The 21,891-nt window shown below is 43.5% G+C and overlaps 1 protein-coding gene across 2 annotated transcripts in view; it reads left to right on the forward strand.

Annotated features, from left to right (window-relative positions):
* Window positions 1-21,891, forward strand: part of ctnnal1 (catenin (cadherin-associated protein), alpha-like 1) — a 126,933-nt gene that overhangs the window by 53,205 nt on the left and 51,837 nt on the right. For both annotated transcript variants that reach the window (XM_084080931.1, XM_084080932.1), the window contains exon 2: window positions 11,367-11,556. In XM_084080931.1, the coding sequence (XP_083937057.1) occupies window positions 11,367-11,556 (190 nt within the window). The remainder of the gene's footprint in view (window positions 1-11,366; window positions 11,557-21,891) is intronic.

Consider the following 21,891-nt stretch of genomic DNA (forward strand, 5'->3'; position numbering starts at 1 on the left):
GTATAGCATAGGTTTAGCATAGGTTTTCAGAAAACTGTTAGGATTTAGAAGACATTTTGTAGATGCGTTTCCGGATTTAATGGGTTAATAAACAGAAAATACATTTTCAGGTGGGTTGCCAATTTCTGACAATCAGGCAGGAGTACCCGTTTATCAGCTAGAGTTCTAGTTCCAATTCTGTCTGCTCATTTCTTTGTGTCATCACTTCCGATTTCACTTCTTTATCCCGTATCCTGTATGTACTCTGTTTAGAGTTTACCAAAGAGCTGGACAGACGAGGAGACAGACCCCTGTTACTGAAAAACAACAACACTCTCTATAGCAATGATTAGAATATAGAGCTATTTAACATTAAGTTTAAAACAAAAATTAACTTACTCTACCTTTTTAAGTAGGGATGTGTGAAACAGGCATTGTGAATCCTGGTTCAACATAAACATCTACTTTGAACCACTTGAACCCCAGCATCCGTATTGTGAGGAAAGCTTTCGCAGAAAATAGCAGATCGACAAGCTCACAATGCTTCGTGTTGCGCCGCGTTGTGAGCTTGTCGATCGGCTGTTTTCTGCGAAAGCTTTCCCCACAATAACAGAAAACAGGTGGTTAGGTAGGGATGTGCAAAACAGGCATTGTGGATCCTGGTTCAACATAAGCCGCATAATGTGAAGCTCTCATGCTTTCGTGCAGAATGTTGTCACTCCTCTTGTTAAAAGTAAAAAGCCTGTAGCCCTGATGTACTGATGTTTGCTGTGAAGTTAGTCAGGTTGAAACTGATATCATCGCATCACTCTCCGTCACTCTCTGTGGTTAAATGTTAAAGTGAGTTTGCATCGCTCCAGTGTTGTTGGATGTGTAAACCAACTCACTATCACAACGTTACTGTATATACACCCATGTTATCAAGTGAGAGCTTAATCTCCCCCCCTTTGTTTAAACAGCTAGAGCAGGGTTTTTTTATGAGATGAAGCAGGGACCCCCACCACTACATTTTCATTGTGTGAAATTGTGTTGCAGATTAAACTTCTTCATACATTTGGATGGATGGATGGATGGATAGATTTTCCTCTCTCCCTATTTCTCTCTCTTTTGCTCCAACACGCCCGTCACCTTTCACCCTCTCTGCACTCTCTCTCTCTCCTCTCTCCTCTTCTTACTTTTAATTTGCACGTCCCTCTTCTTTTCTCCTCATCTCTCTCTCCCTCTACCTTTTTAACTCCCCAGTTCCTCTCTCTCTCTCTCTCTCTCTCTCTCTCTATCTCTCTCTCCAACACCTCTGGCATTAGTCTCCTCCTCCTCTTGCTCTCTCTCTCTCTCTCTCTCTCCCTCCGTCTGTCTCTCTCTCTCTCTAACACCTCAGGCATCAGTCTAATCCTCTCCTCCTCCTCCTCCCCATCTCTATCTCCCTCTCGCAACCGAACCTTATCTCTCACTCGTTCTCTCTTTCTCTCCCCTCATCATCCCCCTCTTCCCATCCATCCTCCTCCCATCCTGGCTGGATACCAGCAGCAGCAGCTAGAGGTTGACAACGTGGCAGCATCATCATATTTTAGTTGTCATACAAATAGTTGTGATTAATTGTGTTTTTGGCGTTAACCACTTGAACGCCATCATCCATATTCAAGGGGAAACATTAGCCAAAAATAACCGATCTACAAGCTCACAGTGCGTTGCGATGCAACGTGCTGTGAGCTTGTAGATCGGCTATTTTGTAGATCTGCTATTTTAGGCAAAGAGATTTGTGTAGACAGTGACAAGCTGTCCAAGTACAGAGTCGACTCAGGTCTAGTTTACTAGTCTAGAGTAGCTTAAACGTTGAAATCAAAATGATCAAAAATGGTGCTTTGTAAACAAAAGAGAAAAGTATGGCCAAACGGGCCATTACATTTTATACTTTACAAACTTCACCAAAAATAGCGAAAACGGAATGTACTGTACAGGCTGTTTTACAACATTTTGCTTTCAAAAAGTCTGGACGATTATGCAAAAAAAAATGGATTCACGATCAGGTGATAACGTAATAATAATCATGACAGCCTAGCACCAGCTTAGAGAGCCCAACCCCCCTCCCAACCCCCCTCCCCCCCACCCAGCTTCTCTTCACAGTAAATTTGGAAAGAAAATGAATCTGCTGTTCCGTTAAAGTGTGTGTGTTCACTGTTCAGCGTGACTTTCATCGCTCTGCGCAGCCAGCCAGGACCAATGTTTTCAGCCCCCACCCCCCCCCCCCCCAACCCCCCTCTCCTCCCAGCAAACAATCATCCACCTCTCTGCCCTCTCTGCCTTCTCTCTCTCTCTCTCTCTCTCTCTCTCTCTCTCTCTCTCTCTCTCTCTCTCTCTCTCTGTGCGTCGATAATGAACAGAAAGTCTTTCCCGGAATAAATGTAAGAAGTCCCTGTAGAACCCTCCGGTACAAGGTCCACATCTGATGAGACAAGCCTTGCAGCTCTTTTTTTTCAGCCTTTCAGCCTTTCGGGGCCAATTCTTTTTCCTTCTTTTTTTTCTTTTTTCTTACCCTCTGCCATAACCCAGCATGTAATTGGCCGAGATGGGACTGAACACCAGGAACTCTCTCTCTCTCTCTCTCTCTCTCACTCTCTCTCTCTCTCTCTCTCACTCTCACTGGTGGAAGAAGTACTCAGATTTGTAGATCTGCTATTTTCACTACTTTTGTGCGACACTCTGGTATGATGAAGTAGTTAAGTTAATGTGTCGCCGACAGCAACAAAATGCTACTGTTGTGTGTTGCCTTCCTCGCCTAATCTCAATTACCGGTATTTGAGATAACCGCAATTATTTTATAATTAGATAAGCTATTTCCACTATTTGCTTTACATTTTGAACTCAGTTCAAGTTGTTAAATATGCCAGATTTCTTTGTATGTTGAAGTTATTTGTCATATATCTGCCCAGTGCAATTTTTGTTTACGAAGCCTAAAAGCCAAACATAAATCAAATTCTGTATTGCAGTGTTTAAAGGCAAAAACACCATTCATTTACAGTTTTTCACAATTGTTAACACACAAAAAGCTAAAATTCGGCACAATTTTCACAACCTTAACGTCATGTACTAATCGCTCCACTCAATTTGGCACTACTTCACACTCCCTTATCTGCATTAGACTCTGACTGTCCTTCTTTACACTCTGATGTCAATTACATTATCACCTTGTTGTCCAAACACTACACACAATGTTCAGTTGTTGCACACACTTCTCACATAAAATCTCAAAGCATCAATCTACAACACACCTTGTTGTCCAAACACTACACAATGTTCAGTTGTTGCACACACTTCTCACATAAAATCTCAAAGCATCAATCTGCAACATACAAATAGTCAAATCTCTAAACATTCAGGTCTGGTGAGCAATTTGCACCACCGGGCTCCAGTGCGTGGTTCCAGGACCACCCCAGGTATTTCTGTACCTTCGACCTTATTCTAATTTCCTGAATCCCATTGAGGAGTTCTTTTGAGCTTGGAGATGGAAGGTATATGAACGGAACCCACAGAGCCGGGTCCCACTGCTCCAGGCCATGGAGGAGGCTTGTGGCGACGTCACTGTTAGGGCTGTGAATCTTCTGCTATCTCACGATTCGATTCGTTTCCGATTATTTTCAGATTTTTTTTTTTTCGATTGAAACATGTTTTTTTCCAATTCAAAATCGAAAAATGTCATTATACAAAAATCGTGAAAATCGATTGCAGCCCTAGTCACTGTTGAGGCCTGTCAGGGCTTCATGCGCCACTCGAGGCGTTTCTTCCAACGCTGCTTGGACAGGGAGAACATTGCCTATGATGTGGATGAGGCCCTCTGGCCAGACATGAACCGGAGGCATGATGCCTAAATCATGTAGAGAAATAATTTTTTTTTGGCTGCATATTTGTGTTTTGTTTTATGTTTGACTATGAAAAAAGTAGGCCTACACTGAGTCATTTTACAAAAGGAGAAATGCCTCCAGAGTCATTGTCATTCATATGGTGTGTTCCATTTATATGATTGTGTTTTCAATTTTGCCCTGTAGTGTGCTGTAAATGTTTGGTAGTGTGCAGCACATGCTTAGTTGTGTGTACTCAATGAATGGTATGTGTGTGTCATTTGAAAATATGGCTGTGTGTACCAAATGAAAACACGAGTTCCATTTTGTGAACAGTTAAAAGATTTGATGGCAAAGTGTCATTTTGCAAAGGGAGAGTAGGGTTTAGCATGTTGTGTGTGTCATTTGAAAATATGGCTGTGTGTACCAATGAAAACACGAGTTCCATTTTGTGAACAGTTAAAAGATTTGATGGCAAAGTGTAATTTTGCAAAGGGAGAGTAGGGTTTAGCATGTTGTGTGTGAGATTTGCAGTTTTGGTGTGCAGTTTTGAGAAAGCCGTTATTGTTTTGAAAAACGTGTGTTAACAATTGTGAAAAACTGTAACACGCAATTATTCGAGTGACAATCAATCGTCCAGTGAAATGTCATGATTTTGACAACCCTAAGTATGTGTTTGATCAAACACACGCTAAGCTTCTAGAAGAGAAGCCTGCTCACACTCGCTGTTGTTGTGTCTCAGAGAGACCGTCTGCTCTTTAAGAGTAAATGACAAGAATGCCACAAAATTACCTCCCAGAGAAACGAGGCTTAAAATGTGGAATTCTCAGAGTAAACAACAGTATTCCTCTCACATAGGTACATGGCACACACACACACACACACACACACACACACACACACACACACACACACACACACACACACACACACACACACACACACACACACACACACACACACACACACACACGCATGCACATAAACACAGTCTCATATGCACACACTGTTACGCAATCAAACAAACAAACAGAAAACTTGCCGGGACAGAACATCTTTGACGATAAGGGAAGAATTGGAGTGTTTAATTCAATGAGCCAGTAGCCAGTACAGTAGTCCTGGGAGGCAGCTACCAATACCCTTCCAGCAGAGAGGCAGAGTCATGCCAAAGACTATAAAAATGATAACCATGCCTCCCTACTTGGCACTTAGCATAAAGGGTTAGATTGGGGGTAAGTCCCTGCTACATACTAGCATCCAGTGTTGATTTTGACAGCAGATTTTGATTTAGTTTTAGTCATAGCCTTTTGAATAGTATTCCATTTAGTTTTAGTCATATTTTAGTCATCTGAAATGTTTTAGTTTATGTCTAGTTTTAGTCGACTAAATATCTTAAGATTATTGTCAACTAAATCTACAGTTGATTTAGTCGACTGAAATGTGTTTTGGCGGTGCCTTGATGGCGTCATACTGGCTGATTTTACACTTGTTGCATGCTGAAAATAGCCAATCTACAAGCTTGTAGATCTGCTATTTTCAGAGCGCAACACCCGAGCGCAACCAAACATAAAATGACTTGTCTTTTATTTCTACTGGATCTCTTCTCCACTACTAGTCCCTCACTAATATTTTAGTCTAGTTTTTATGCGTTGACGAAATTGTCAGTATATTTAGTCTTAGTTTTAGTCATCGTAGCTTAGTTTTTATTGCGTTTTCGTCAGTGAAAAAAGGTAGTCGACAAACATTTTTCGTCATAGTTTTAGTCGATGAAATCAACACTGCTAGCGTCATGTCTAGGGGGTGTATATACTTGTACATCAAGCTGTCTCATGCTACAGAAACAGGAGATACTAGGCTCCTGTCCTTTGGGCCTCATGGCTCTGGAACTGTTGGTTCCCAAGGCTACTTATACAGTACTTACTGAAGTGGTTAAGGGATGGATGCATTCAATGGCATACTTGCCCTCGCCAGTATTGTAAGGCAAAGTGTGTGTGTGTGTGTGTGTGTGTGTGTGTGTGTGTGTGTGTGTGTGTGTGTGTGTGTGTGTGTGTGTGTTGGGAATAGGATGTTGGGATGTGTGTGTGTGTTGTTGTTGAAGTCATTGTTTGTAAAGCCTTGTAATTGTCAATCCTAATTGTGGAGAAAACAAAGCAAGTTGAAATGAATGGCTGGGAAGAAGAAGTGGGAATAGTGTGACTGTGTCCCACTGGAGAAAGTGACAGGAACCGGGCCACGCACGCACACACACACACACACACACACACACACACACACACACACACACACAGTGCAATGCCAGGCTTTGTGGAGCCACGCTGGGATTCCATGCTGTGTTTATGTGTGTGCGTGTGACAAAAGAAGGAAGAACGGCATAATGCGTTGTGAGAACATTATGAGAAAGACTGTGTGTGTGTGTGTGTGTGTGTGTGTGTGGGTGCACGTGTGTGTGTGTGTGTGTGCGCGCGTGTGTGAATAGGCCAGTGGGGTGCATAGTTGACATTTTGGCATTTTCAGCGCCCTCCGGTGGGCATAATATGTGTGGACACTACAGACAGCTTAATTACAGTAGTGTTTTCAGTAGTCACTCATTTCCATTGTACACCCAGCTCATTAATGTCTATTTATGTTCCTTATTGTATATAATTGTATGTGTTTCTATGGACCAGGAGTCTGCAATAGAGACATTCATTCATTCATTCATCCATTAACTTCCATCTCATTCCATCTCACCAAGTATTACTGCATGGGCAATTAACTGAAAAACAACATATTGAACCAACAACCGACTCAATATTTGGTACTTTAAGTACATTTTGATACCAATACTTTTGTACTTTTACTCAATTGAATTTTGAATTCCGGACTTTCACTCGTAACAGAATATTTCTACATTGCAGTATTGATACTTTTACCTAAGTAGAACATTTGAGTGCTTTTTTCCCCCACCGCTAGTAATATGCCCAGCCCTAGGACCCAGTGAACAAGGCATCACATTGTCATTTCTGAAAGTTGTCACGGAGCCAAGAAACTATGTTGTATTATTTGTGTTGTGGTGTTGATGTTTCAGCTTGAATGTGTGAATCCTGGTCTGGTGTTGTGACGCTTCTGTTATCTGGGACGCTTCCTGGAAAAACTAAGTGTGTGTGTGTGTGTGTGTGTGTGTGTGTGTGTGTGTGCGCAAGCGTGTGTGTGCGTGTGCGTGTGCGGTGCGCGCGCTTGCAATTGCACAATTGTCCTGCAAACACCAGTCCTTTGAACCAGGGCTCTTCAACGTTGTCAGGCCAAGGACCCCCTAGCTGAGAGAGAGATGAAGCAGGGACCCCCTACTCTATATTGTATAAAATGGTGTTTCAGATAAACCTTTTCTGCTCTTTTTTCCCTCTACACCTATAACTCTTTGCCAAAAATAGCAGATCTACAAGCTTACAACGCCTCGCAGCGAGCTTGTAGATCTGCTATTTTTGGCTAAAGTTCTCCTCAGAAAAGGGATGCTAGGGTTCAAGTGGTTAATGTAGAAAAAGTAATAATCATATCACACAAAGATTTGGCGGACCCCCTGTAGTAACTCTGAGGACCCCCTAGGGGTCCCGGACCCCCTGTTGAAGACCCCTGCTTTGAACAATGTGTCAGTGTAGGTGTTATTTCAGAGCTGTGTGTCATCATAAGCACTCACACTCCTAAAACAATGAGACAAACATGTTCTCTTTTACGCACGCACGCACGCACACACACACACACACACACACACACACACACACACACACACACACACACACACACCTCTGTAATGGATCTGTGGTCTTTGTATCAATATTATGCTTCCCCTCCCAGCCTCCCTGTTCCTGTTTGCACAGAGCAGTCAGTCAGTCAATGTACCACCTCCCTACCGCCTACTGGTAACACATGGAGGGCGTCCCAGCACCACCGCCAATGTCTCTCTCTCTCTCTCTCTCTCTCTCTCTCTCTCTCTCTCTCTCTCTCTCTCTCTCTCTCTCTCTCTCTCTCTCTCTCTATTCAATGGAGCTTTATTGGCATGATAAATCATACGTTTACATTGCCAAGGCAAGTGTCAAAAACACAATAAAACAACATTTTTAGAATAAACTGTGTAAAGTATGTACAGTTGGAGGGGAGGGGGGGGGGGTGCAGCATTGTGTAAACAACAGAGCTATGTCACATTGTGCAACTTGGAAAAACTGCCTGTTAGTTATATATACACATGTTGGTGAAGGTAGCTTCATATAAAGGCTCTCTCTCCTCATTTCCCAAAGTTCTTTATGTGTTCCCACCTCTGCGCACACACACACACACACACACACACACACACACACACACTGTCACACACACACACACACACACACACACACACACACACACACACACACACACACACACACACACACACACACACACACACACACACACACACACACACACACACACACACACACACACACACCTCTCTCCTGTACAGAGTGCTACCTGTTGTTCCAGGGTGTAAATGGAGCTGTTTCATGGTCACAAAGACCCCCCAGCCCCCCCTTTCTGTCTCTGTGGATCTGTCAATCTCTGCACTGCTAAAAGCCACAGGCACACTCTCCCCCCCTTCCGCTCCAGCCCTTGGCTGACTGCCAACCAGTGAGGTCATGAATCCACAGTGCCCCCCCGACCCCCGATGAGCCCCTCCCCTCCGCCCCCCTTGTGTCAGTAGCCTGTTCTGCTTCCATGCTGCACACTCACACGTGTTAACAGTGGTGGAAAGTAACTAAGTACATTTACTTAAGTACTGTACTTAAGTACAATTTTGAGGTAATTGCATTTTACTTGAGTATTTCCAATTTCCAATACTTTTACTTCTACTCCACTACATCTCAGAGGCAAATGTTGTACTTTTACTCCACTACAATTATTTGAAAACTTTAGTTACTAGTTACTTTTCAGATAATTTTCAGAAATGATGATATTATGAAACATACATTAATCACTTTAGCCCTATTTTATACATAGGCTATTTGAAAATAGCTAATCTACAAGCTCACAACGCGTCGCATCGCGACGTGTTGTGAGCTTGTAGATCTGCTATTTTCAAATATCATAGTACTTTTACTTTTGGTACTTTCAGTACATTTTGATGCCAATATTTTTGTACTTTTACTCAAGTAAATTTGTAATTCTGGACTTTTACTTGTAACGGAGTATTTCTATATTGCAGCATTGGTACTTTTACTTAAAGTAAAGAATTTGAGTACTTTTTCCACCACTGCGTGTTCATTTGACCAGCAAACCATGCATGTGTCGATGTATGTTTTAAGCTTGTAGTTCGGCTATTTTTGCTATGTTTACGCAACACAGGTACTGTATATGACCGTCAGGCGGTATGACTGTGTAAAGCAAGGCATCAAGCAGACAGGCAACTCTCACTCAGTGGCTCCGTGTGTCTCTCAAAAATGGAACACACGTGTCTCCTATATCTTCTGTTCCTTGTGTACACTTATGAAGAGACAGATAAAGAGTGTGTGGGGGGGATTTGGGACCTTCTGAACACAAGTTCACTGACGACAAAGTCTGATTTGTCCTCGTAGTGTACCTGACAAGTAGAAAACCACACTTTCAGAGTCGGAGGCCGTGTATTTTGTACAATAAAACAGACGTAAGTTGACCGAAAAACACCGCCAAGGATTTCTCCACAAATCCGCTGGCCAGCTAGTTCCGTAGATTTGGCCTCGTGTGTGTGTGTGTGTGTGTGTGCCAGCACAGCCAGCCAGGCCGGTTTAAACCAGCAGGGTCTGATCCCTGCTGTCAAAGCTGCATATTTTGTCCGGATTAACTCCACAAGAATCTCTCTGAAGTTATCGAACTGCTTTAATGCAGAACTTTGACTTCAGAGGGCATCTGTATGCCTTTTCTTTTTTGCTTTTGCCTAGACCACCCGACATCAAACCAGTGAAAGCTTGTTTCACTCATTAAAGAAGGTAAAGGGCACCGGTCTACTCGGGGCCATGCATGTTGGGATTAATGATGTGAAGTGGGGAATACTGTACACAGTACTCTGTGATGCCAGGTGAGTCTCACAGTAGGAGGTCAGACACAGCAGGCAGGACTTCAGGGCTTTGACTTTGGTCTCATTACTAGGGATGGGTATCGATTGGGTTTTATCCGATACCGGTGCTAAACCGATATCTTTTAAAATGGTGCCGGTGCCAGAACCGATACCGTGCCTTTTCTTGGATCCTCTTATAGTGATAACGTGACGTCAGAGATCCACAGGTTAAGCTATAGCGTTATTAGACCCACTTTGTCCAACAGAACGTGATGATGCATGTGACCAGTTAATCAGCACGCACGCAGGCACGCACACACACACACGCACGCACGCACGCACACACACACACACACACAACATCCCAAGAATTCCGCCTGAGACCACCTGCAGCTATGGAGCAATTAAAATCCCCCCCTGTCGTGCTGATACCATCACACACACACACACACACACACACACACACACACACACACACACACACACACACACACACACACACACACACACACACACACACACACACACACACACACGCTGTTAACAGCTGGAGAGGTTTTTACTTAGCAGAAGGGAAACAATCAATGCATAATTGATGCTAATTGGCTCACACCATTCATAATTGATGCCCTCAATCGCTGCTAAGAGGTCCTTGTGTGCGTGTGCAAACGTGTGTAAGTATGTGTATGCGTGTGAAGGTGCCATGATTTGTCTTTGTATAAAATCGTATTCCTTGGCAAGCCAGCAGCCAACACTATATTGCAGACAAGAAACATCGGCTTTTCATCAAAGTCGTGACTCCCAGTATGGAGTACAATAACCCTCCTATGTCCATGTATGTGTGTAACAGGAAGGAAGTCTGTGTCCAGATAAGCCAATGGGAGCGCTCTTATCTGGGAGCAAGAAGTATGCTCATTACAGTGTTGTGTGACCTTTGACCTGCTCTGAGGATCTAATGTGCAACAGTATATCTGTTGATCGTGGGATATTTTACTTGCGACCCATAGAAATATGTGTGCGACACTGGTCTAAACCATTGGTTCTCAAAGTGGGGTCCGGGGACCCCCAGGGGTCCTTGAGGGAGTTCCAGGGGGTCCCCAGCTACATGATGGATAGTTAGGAACCAAATGGACCCTTATGGGTCTGTAACTCTGAGAGTGTACAAATGGAACCAAATGGACCCGTTAGGGTCCATTTGGTTCCATTTGTACACTCTCAGAGTTAAATTAACATTAATTTTACAATATAAATTGGGGTCCCAGGTATAGAAATTACATTAAATGGGGGTCCGTAGCCCTAATGCATGTCAAACTGGGGGGGTCCTTGAAATTAAAATGGTTAAGAATCACTGCTAGAGCCGTAAAAATCTTCTCTTATGGGGGTCCCTGGCTTATCTTTTCAAATGGGGGTCCGTGGGCTAATAAGTGTCAATTTGGGGGTCCTTGACATGAAAAGGTTTGAGAACCACTGGTCTAAACGTCCCTGTCCATCCTGTGTGTTTCCCCATGCAGATCACCACTCTGATCAACCACAAAGACAAGCCCAAGAAGTCGGAGCGGACGCTGGCCGCCATCCACCGGGTGGGCCAGGCGGTCAGTGTGGCGGTGGGCCGCTTCGTGGCCGTGGGCGAGGCCATCGCCGCCGAGAACCAGGAGCTGAAGGACGAGATGGGACAGGCCTGCTTCGAGGCGCGCAGAGCAGGTAGGTTCCTCTCCAAGTAAACTCCCTCGGAAAAAAGCAAAGTCTTATGCACACCTGATCAGCTCAGAGATGCGTTGGCGTAGCTGCCTACGCAACCATCTCTGAGCCGATCAGACGTATAGAATAAAATAAAATGACCCGCACACCTTCACTTGCACAATAGGGACAACTTTATTTAGGCAACGTTTCGGTCAATGGACCTTCTTCAGGCATCTGAAGAATTGAAGTAAACTCCTCAAAAAAAGTTTGGAAATGTAACTTTGAACGTTGATTATTTCTCCCCTTCAATAATACCAATTGGTATTGCATTTCACATCGTTGTTATAGTTGATTAGTCACCTTTACAACGAGGTATAATTTGTAAGGATCATGAATGAACAACACCGCTAAACGTGTGCGGAGCGCCCCACCAAACATTTCCCAAAATCCCCCAATATGCCTAAATTGTAATTTATTTTCAACACCGATGTTGAATGCAATTATATTACTCAACGACACTGCAAATGAGTTTAATTACTCAGTGTAATTTTGAGAATACATAAATCATGAATGAATGAATGGATGGGTTCATCATCCTGACGTTTCAATTCATTGCGTCTTGTCACGCCTCTTTTTGAACGGGAGTGTGTTGTAACCCTGCCCGCAGCAATGTGTTTTGCAATCAGTCCTGTCAGCCTGTTTGCGTGCGTATGTGTTTGTTTGTTTACTAAGATTTATTCGCACACGGACGGATGAGCGGATTTTGGTGGAAATGATTAATGAGAAATTAAAATCTTATGAAATGAGAAATAAAGTATGGCAAGACACTTCAAGCGAAAGTGAAAGTACAACTCTGCAAAAAAAAAGGTTCCCTTACACTTTTTGCTTGGGTCTAATTATTTCTCCCTAAAAATCCATGGTGTGTGTGTTGTGTGCAGGGGTAGACATGGGTCAGTACAGCGAGCTCCCACTTTGAGTCACACAGTTGTGGGTTCAATAGCAGGCAGACACTGGCTGCCCAGTCAGCGAAACGAGTAACATCAACACAACTCTGCACATAGTACGGGCGCTCGGTTGGTGCAGTGGGACGGTGCCCCTACCCACCACTACCGCAGAGGTTTTGGGTTTAAATCCACCGTGGTGGTGCATCCGGAACACAATAGGCTCTATGCGCAGCAGCCATTATTGGAGAAAAAATAATTGGGCCTCTTCCTTACTTCCTTCACAGGTGTTAAGGGTGATTCTAATGAAGGCTCTGTTCCAATTAGTGTAGCACAGTGGTTCTCAAACGTTTACATTTTCAAGGACCCCCATAACTCTTGAGAGTATACAAATGGAACCAAATGGACCCTTCCGGGTCCATTTGGTTCCATTTGTATACTCTCAGTGTCACACACCCGTATGGGAGCCATTTTGGAACCCCCTCAAGGAACCATGAGGGTCCCTGGACCACACTTTGAGACCCACTGGTGTAGCAGAGTGTTTTCCAGTGAGCCAACATGCACAATATCAGCACCCTGATTCTGTTTGACCAGAATGTAGCCTGGGAAGCAAAGCTTTTCGGGTCTATGATCCGGTCGGGAGCGGAAGTAGCCCTACGTCACCAGGCGCGTCATCCGCGTCATCAGGCGACCGGAAATCCGGAAAGACTTCACCCCAAAATACTGTAGGTCCAGCGTAGTTTAGCTTATTTTTTTAAATATAAATGTGAGTGCGGCACTTGTCAGCAAGGGAGTGTTGGGCTGGAGGAGTAGGACAAAAGCTCTTAAGTCCTCCCGGTGGAGGCTCCTCACTGGCAGGTGAGTCAGTAGGATACGACAACACACACTAATTTGTGCGGGACTCAATTCTCATAACGACTAAATTGAGAAAAAGGGGCAAAAAAAAAAAGCACAAAAAAATGTCATGTCCAGTCCTATGACAGACTTCCTGTGGGTTATTAACCAACCAAAACATACGGTGGAATTAGAGAGACTTATTTATTATGATCCATATCCTGTTGATTAACCCTGCTGTATTTCTCATTTGTCTTCCTCTTGCTAATGTCCATGTTTCTACCACTTCTCCTCCTTTTTACACTTACACTTACCAATAGGAGACTCTACAACAGCTTGGAATATTATACACGCCAACAGCATTTCTCAGTAGCTGCCACAGTTACTTTATGTAAATCTTATATAATCTTCTATATGCAACAATTTTAGTTGGGAACAGTTCAAGCATATCGTCTCTTGTCGGGGTGGAAACCTCATATGTCCAAAACTGTAGCTTTTCAGGATTCAAATTCAAAAACGGCAAAAAGTAGCAGATCTACAAGCTCAAAACGTGTCGCGTTTTGAGCTTGTAGATATGCTACTTTTGATGCTTTTGTGTAAAAGCTGTAGTGTGATCATGTAGGACGTTAATTTACAGTACGTTAAAAGCACAAAAAGTTAGAATATGGAGAGAAGAGGTTTCTGCCCCGACAGCAACGATATTAACCCATTTAGACCCGGAAATAATCTGTGTCATTTTTAGATTTCTTTGGGCTATTCAAAAATAGCAGATCCACAAGCTCATAGCGCAGCACAGAGTGCTGCGAGCTTGTAGATCTGCTATTTTTTAATACTTCTGCGGTCCCTGGAACAACATATTACCACTGATATGGCAAATGAAGTTTTAAAATAAAAACTGTTAGGATTTAGAAGAGTATATATTCAAAGATGTGCACAAATTTATAAGATTTTTCCAAAATAGCAGATCTACAAGCTCATAGCGCGGCCCTCGGTGCCGCACTATGAGCTTGTAGATCTGATATTTTTAATAGCCAAAGAAATGACGCAGATGCGTTCCCGGTTTTTATGGGTTAAAGTGCAAAGAAAAAGTTGTGGAGGAGAAATAAATAAAATAAAAAGTAGAGGAGTGAATAGAAGTGAAGGAAGCTGAGCGGAGCTCCGGGCCGGAGGGCCCAGACTGCATCATGGGTAAAGAAAAGTGCTGTGTCAGTGTGTATGTTCTTCTAGCAGGATGCTGCTGGATACTGTGTGTTCCAGCCAGGCCGTAGGGGTGAGGGGGCTATTGTGTTCTTCTATAGCAGGGGTATAGTAGGCAACCTTAGGCACGGGTGCCAACATTGGCACAGGGGGAGGGTGATGTTCACTGGCACAGTGGCATAAGTGTGAGAGAGGTAGCACCGTGTGCCCCCTCTCCTCTGGTCCGCTCCCTCATGGGGTTGCTGTGGTGTTATTTACAGCTCCTGGTGAAAGGACAGAAGTGTGTGTGTGTGTGTGTGTGTGTGTGTGTGTGTGTGTGTGTGTGTGTGTGTGTGTGTGTGTGTGTGTGTGTGTGTGTGTGTGTGTGTGTGTGTGTGTGTGTGTGTGTGTGTGTGTGTGTGTGTGTGTGTGTGTGTGTGTGTGTGTGTGTGTGCGTGTGTGCGCGCTTGCATGTGTGCGTGTGTGCGTGCACTTGTATTATTAGACCTTTGAGGACCAAAAGTCCTCACAAAAATAGTACAATTTGAGAAGCAGACGTTGTGAGGACCATTTCCCTCACAAGAGAAATGGTTGTTTTACGGTTAAAGAATATTTGAGGAATTAGGAAAATATTCAGATTTGGGTCAGGATTAGACATCTAGAGGTTAGGTTTATGGATTAGGATTAGTTATGCCGGATTTACACGTAGGTGTCGGCAGGCTATCTTTCTGCAATGTCGTCATAAAATTGGTATGTCCTCACAAGTATAGAAATACAAAAGTGTGTGTGTTTGTTTGTGTATTGCGGAGGAGCGATGTAGATTAGAGAGAGCTGAACAGAAGCCAAGGTTTAACCATTTTTATATTTTCAAAAGTTTTCAAAGAAACAGCATATCTATAAGCTCCCAGCTTGTGAGCTTGGGTAGATATGCTATTTCCGAGACTGAATCACCAAGCAGAAGTGTCAGAAAGAACCACGCGAATACAGTATCCTACTTGAGTACTTTAACTTATATTATTTACTCAAGTAAGAAGTAAGAAGACTGTTTTAAGTAGCTACTTACATATGGCTGTAATGTACGTTTTAGTTAGTTATTTCAAAGTAACTAGTACAAATAATTGTAGTGGAGTAAAAAGTACAATAGTTGCCTGTTCTGAGATGTAGTGGAGTTGAAGTAAAACTTTTGAAAATTGGAAATGTACAAGTAAAAGTACCTAAAAATTGTACTGAAGTAAGTAGCCTACAGTACTTGAGTTATGTACTTACTGTAGTTACTGAGTTCAGTTCTCCAAAGTGGTGAATATCTTTGCTTTAGAAGAACATTTTCTAGAGAAAACCCATGAGAGCAAAGAGCTTCAAAGTGAACTTCAATAGGACTGTGTGATATAACAGAATAAAACTCTGTGCTTCTTTTTCCCTGGAGTTGGATGTTTGGGGGATTTGAAATCCCTGCATCACACAGAAGACACAAAGCAAGTGGTGTACTGTGCATGTTTTCTACTGAAAAAGAAAGAAAGGAAACGTGTATTGTATTGTATCATCCCACTGGGGGGCGTATAACATTTCTGCATTCACCCTGCAGATGGGCTATAGCTCAGAGGGCTCGGTGCGGGAGCTGTTAGGGCAGGGGTAGGCAACCTTTATTATCAAAAGAGACATTTTTGAAAAGATTATAAAAATCACACCCAGTGTGAAGTGGGCGGTGTGGTCATCACAGTGGTCATCACAGACCCATGACTCACTTAAAAAAAAAACATAAATGTGTTTTTTTTAAGTGCATAAAAATGTACAGGACTATGCACATGTGTCATGTGTCTCGCTAGCCAATCACAGTGCAGCAAGTGGTCATCACAGTGATGGAAGCTCACTTAAAGAAAAGTATAGATTTGCATTAAATGTGTAGGGGTTAGGGGTGTACAATGGGTGGCCAATCACAGTGCAGGGTTAGGGGGGTACAATGGGTGGCCGATCACAGTGCAGCAAATGTCAATGTCCCAACCTCACATATAGGGGGCGGTTACACCGCCCAAAAATCTTTCTAAGTGTCCAGGGCCCTCGAGGAGGTGGGCGCCTGCCTTCCTGCCTCCGGGAATTTTCTTGCAGGTGCCTGGAAGGCCCACCTGTGCCATCGGATAGTTATGCCCAGGACAGAGGCCTCTTCCTGGGGTAGCGATGAGTTCAGCAAGGCCCAAAATCCTGGTTCTCAAAAAAGTTGAGATTTTTGGCCGGGGGTCCTCCAGGGGGTCCCCGGGGACTTCTGGAGCCCATTCAGACACTTAGAAACATTTTAGATTTTTTTGGGAGAACCATGATTTTGGCCCTCGCTGAACCCATCGCTAACCCATGAAGAGGCCTCGTCCTGGGGTAGCGATGGTTCAGCGAGGCCCAAAATCCTGGTTCTCAAAAAAAATTCAAAAAATTTTCTAAGTGTCCAGGGCCCTAGAGGAGGTGGGCGCCTGCCTTCCTGCCTCCGGGAATTTTCTTGCAGGTGCCTGGAAGGCCCACCTGTGCCATCGGATAGTTATGCCCAGGACAGAGGCCTCTTCCTGGGGTAGCGATGAGTTCAGCAAGGCCCAAAATCCTGGTTCTCAAAAAAGTTGAGATTTTTGGCCGGGGGTCCTCCAGGGGGTCCCCGGGGACTTCTGGAGCCCATTCAGACACTTAGAAACATTTTAGATTTTTTTGGGAGAACCATGATTTTGGCCCTCGCTGAACCCATCGCTAACCCATGAAGAGGCCTCGTCCTGGGGTAGCGATGGTTCAGCGAGGCCCAAAATCCTGGTTCTCAAAAAAAATTCAAAACATTTTCTAAGTGTCCAGGGCCCTCGAGGAGGTGGGCGCCTGCCTTCCTGCCTCCGGGGAATTTTCTTGCAGGTGCCTGGAAGGCCCACCTGTGCCATCGGATAGTTATGCCCAGGACAGAGGCCTCTTCCTGGGGTAGCGATGGGTTCAGCGAGGCCTAAAATCCTGGTTCTCAAGATTTTTGGCCGGGGGTCCTCCAGGGGGTCCCTGGGCACTTCTGGAGCCCATGCAGACACTTAGAAACATTTTAGAATTTTTTGGGAGAACCATGATTTTGGCCCTCGCTGAACCCATCGCTACCCCAGGAAGAGGCCTCGTCCTGGGGTAGCGATGGTTCAGCGAGGCCCAAAATCCTGATTCTCAAAAAAAAATCAAAACATTTTCTAAGTGTCCAGGGCCCTCGAGGAGGTGGGCGCCTGCCTTCCTGCCTCCGGGAATTTTCTTGCAGGTGCCTGGAAGGCCCACCTGTGCCATCGGATAGTTATGCCCAGGACAGAGGCCTCTTCCTGGGGTAGCGATGGGTTCAGCGAGGCCCAAAATCATGGTTCTCAAAAAAGTTGAGATTTTTGGCCGGGGGTCCTCCAGGGGGTCCCCGGGCACTTCTGGAGCCCATGCAGACACTTAGAAACATTTTAGATTTTTTGGGGAGAACCATGATTTTGGCCCTCGCTGAACCCATCGCTACCCCAGGAAGAGGCCTTGTCCTGGGGTAGCGATGGTTCAGCGAGACCCAAAATCCTGGTTCTCAAAAAAAAAATCAAAAATATTTCTAAGTGTCCAAGGCCCTCGAGGAGGTGGGCGCCTGCATTCCTGCCTCTGGGAATTTTCTTACAGGTGCCTGGAAGGCCCACCTGTGCCATTGGATAGTTATGCCCAGGACAGAGGCCTCTTCCTGGGGTCAGGTATAGAGCAGGATCCGTTCTATACCTAAAGGTATAGATCGGCTGGCGCCGCAAAAAAATATGTCTGGAGCAGCTTTTTTTTGTATGCTTTTTTCTGGCGTTTCAATATAACTTTTTTTATTGTTTGCTAATTTCTCATAGCAGATCAAGTATACCAGGAAGCCAGCAACGTTGGTGGTGAAAGCAAACAAACCAAGCATTAATAAATTCATTACTGTATGTTCCTTCAATAATTCGTTTTTTACTTGTATCTGGTGTATGGGCGACACTTTTTTCTTAACAATAGGAGAATGCAAGAATAATTTATATTTTATTACTTATTTTATTTATTAGTCGTTATTTAATTATTACAATAATAAATTATGATTCAAATCAGATAAAAAAAAAACTAAAGAAAACCTTTTATTCCATTGCATACTTCTTTGCCCAAGCAACTGGGAGCCACGGGAAATCTATATCTGACAGAGTGATAAACGGAGAAAGAGAAAGCCTGGCGTGTTGTCAGGGTTCATTGTTGGTCCAGGAATAGAGGCAGTGCACCAGAGGGAACGGTATGTATGACCACATGTGTGCCGCCAGCCCCTCCCCTCCCCCCTGCTTCTCTCCAGTTCCACATAAAGACTATTAAGTCTAAAAAAGACGCGTCACTCTGACCTTGTATCGGCCCCTCCGCCACCCAAAGCACCGTCATCTGGATGTAAAAGCTGCCTATCTGCACTCTCTTAGCAGAGCCCTCCGTTTATCATATCTGCTATGCTTACAGTAGCTCTGATCAAGTCACACATCATAAATGTCTATGAAAAATGCAAAAGAGCTATGCTTGCAGATGCAGCTGATTGAAATCATGCCGAGCAGACAGATTTCTGCTGCCGTGATCATAGGGAGCGCTCGCTCCCTGTTCTAATGATCACAGTAAACCATTGGTTCTCAAAGTGGGGTCTGGGGACCCCCAGGGGTACTTGAGGGAGTTCCAGGGGGTCCCCAGCTAAATGATAGATTAGGAACCAAATTGACCCTTATGGGTCTGTAACTCTCAGAGTTAAATTAGCATTGACTTTATGATATAAATTGGGGTCCCAGAGATAGAAATGCCATTAAATGGGGGTCCGCAGCCTAATGCATGTCAAACTGGGGGTCCTTGAAATTAAAATGGTTGAGAATCACTGGTAGAGCCATAAAAATCTTCTCTTATGGGGGTCCCTGGCATATCTTTTCAAATGGGGGTCCGTGGCTAATAAGTGTCAATTTGGGGGTCCTTGACATGAAAAAGTTTGAGAACCACTGCAGTAAACATCCTAAGCTTCCTGCATCTGAAAGTTTGATGGAATGCATTTTTTACACGTGAGGCTGTGACCACCTTTTCATGACCGGTGGGGTTCATTTGGTTCCGGGCCTGCTTGCGCATACTGGTTCTTATTGGTGTGACGTTCTCCGATAAGGTGCTGTGAAAAAAAAGTTCTATTGTAGTACTAATACTAGTAAAACATTCTGATACGCATTTCCTATCCGACAGGATGTGCTACAGGATGTGTTCAAATCAGTGGCCAAACCTCCTACAATTTGACTGAAACAATATGGCATTGGGTCATTGTTTGGGCGATTGTGTCGATGCAGCCCTGATGATAACAGGGTTATGTAACTGAAGCCGGTATAGCAGCAATGCATTTAATCCTCCCAACTGAGACATCCTCAAAACACTGAGGGTTTGGAGAAAAAAAACACAACAAAAGATAAGCTACTGGCTGGAGGGAATACTGGAGGGAGAGAGCGAGGCAGAGGACGAGAAAGAAGAATGAGAGTGTGTGTATGTGTGTGTGTGTGCGTGTGTGTGCGTGTGTGTGTGTGTGTGTGTGCGTGTGCGCGCGCACGTGCGCTGTCCGCCGTGAGACTCACTTAATCCATTAAGATCTGAGGCCGTTTCAGTTTCCTGAAAAACGTATGTTGCTATATCAGTGGTTCTCAAATTTTTCATGTCAAGAACACCCGCCCCATCTCTAAATATTTAGTTCCAGGGACCCCTAGAAGCAAAGATTTGAGATAAAAAAAAATGTTTGCTTTAATATATATATATATATTATATTCAAAGATTTGCAAAAGAAAATTACGATAAAAAATAAATAAATAGCAGATCTATGAGCTTGTATATCTGCTATTTTTTTAATAGCCATAAAAGTATAAAATAATTGTTAAAGTGGTTAATATCAAAGAATGACACAGATGCTTTCCCGGTTTTATGGGGTTAACTGGAAGGAGAACGTCTTCTATAGGTTCACTCAGTCTGCACTTCAGACATCTCTCCAGACAGGCGAGGCCAGACCTTTCTCTGACACCACAGAATGATTAACGTCTCCTCCTTCTACAGCATATATATATGTGTCCATTTTTGAAAGGCTGATGAATTCATTTTACTGGCATTGACATTGAATAAAACCACTTCTTTGAGAGTTTTGAAGTGTTCTTCTTCTTCTTCGAGCAAGACGGAGGAGAGGAGAGTTCAGCTAGTTAGTGGCAGTGGTGGAAAAAGTAGGCTACATTACTTAGTGTACATGTTTTACTTAAGTTAAAGTATCAATACTGCAATGTGGAAGTACTCTGTTACAAGTAAAAGTCTGTAATGAAAAATGTACTTGAGTAAAAGTACAAAAGTAATGGTATCCAAACGTACTTAAAGTACCAAAAGAAAAAGTACTAAAAGTTTGAAAATAGCCTAGGTATAAAATAGGGCTAAAGTTTTATTTATTTATTTATTTAACCTTTATTTAACCAGTAAAATCACATTGAGACCAATGTCTCTTTTACGAGTGCGCACTGGCCAAGAGAAGAGGCAAATAAATGTTACACAGCTCTGCCAGTAGCAACATAACAAGACATAACAAAGACAAACATGTCATCCATAATACCAAAAATCTACTACCAATAGCACCAAATACAGACTAATTATTAAAAGGCTAATAACAACCATACAGTGGTTCATGTATGTTTTATAATGTAATAATATATATCTGGAAAGCAACTAGGAACTAAAGTTTTCAAATAATTGTAGTGGAGTAAAAGTACAATATTTGCCTCTGACATGTAGAGGAGTAGAAGTAAAAGTACTGACTAACTGAAAATACCCTAGTAAAGTAAAAATATATAACATTTTACTCACTGTAAGTACAGTACTTGAGTACATGTACTTAGTTACTTTCCACCACTGCTTCTTTAATTGTTTTGAAGTGTTCTTTGAGCAAGACGGAGGAGAGGCGGAGAGTTCAGCTAGTTAGCGGGATTGACGGCCTGCAGACACCTATAGCCTCTGGGAGGAGAAGCTAACATGGGTTCTCTTGCCTTTTTCGCACCGTAATTAAATCACTAGATGAAGGGAGATTTATAGCATTAGCTTAATTAGCTGCTTCTCGTCGTCGTGTGAGATTAGACGAGGCGGTTTGGCACTATGCTCTCTCTCTCTCTCTCTCTCTCTCTCTCTCTCTCTCTCTCTCTCTCTCTCTCTCTCTGTCACATTTGTCTGTCTGTCTGTCTGTCTGTCTGTCAGGTGAAAAAGCTTTGAAATTCCCCAAAATGACATCGTCTCTGTCGGCTCGAAACCTCAAATGTCTAAAACTGTTAAATTTCAGGATTCAAATTCTATAGCAGATCTTGTAGATCTGCTACTTTTGATTGTTTTGTGTGACGCTGTAGTACGATCAAGTAGGGCAGTG

The sequence above is a fragment of the Gymnoscopelus microlampas genome, assembly GCF_963454915.1.
Source record: "Gymnoscopelus microlampas genome assembly, chromosome: 15".
Lineage (NCBI taxonomy): Eukaryota > Metazoa > Chordata > Actinopteri > Myctophiformes > Myctophidae > Gymnoscopelus > Gymnoscopelus microlampas.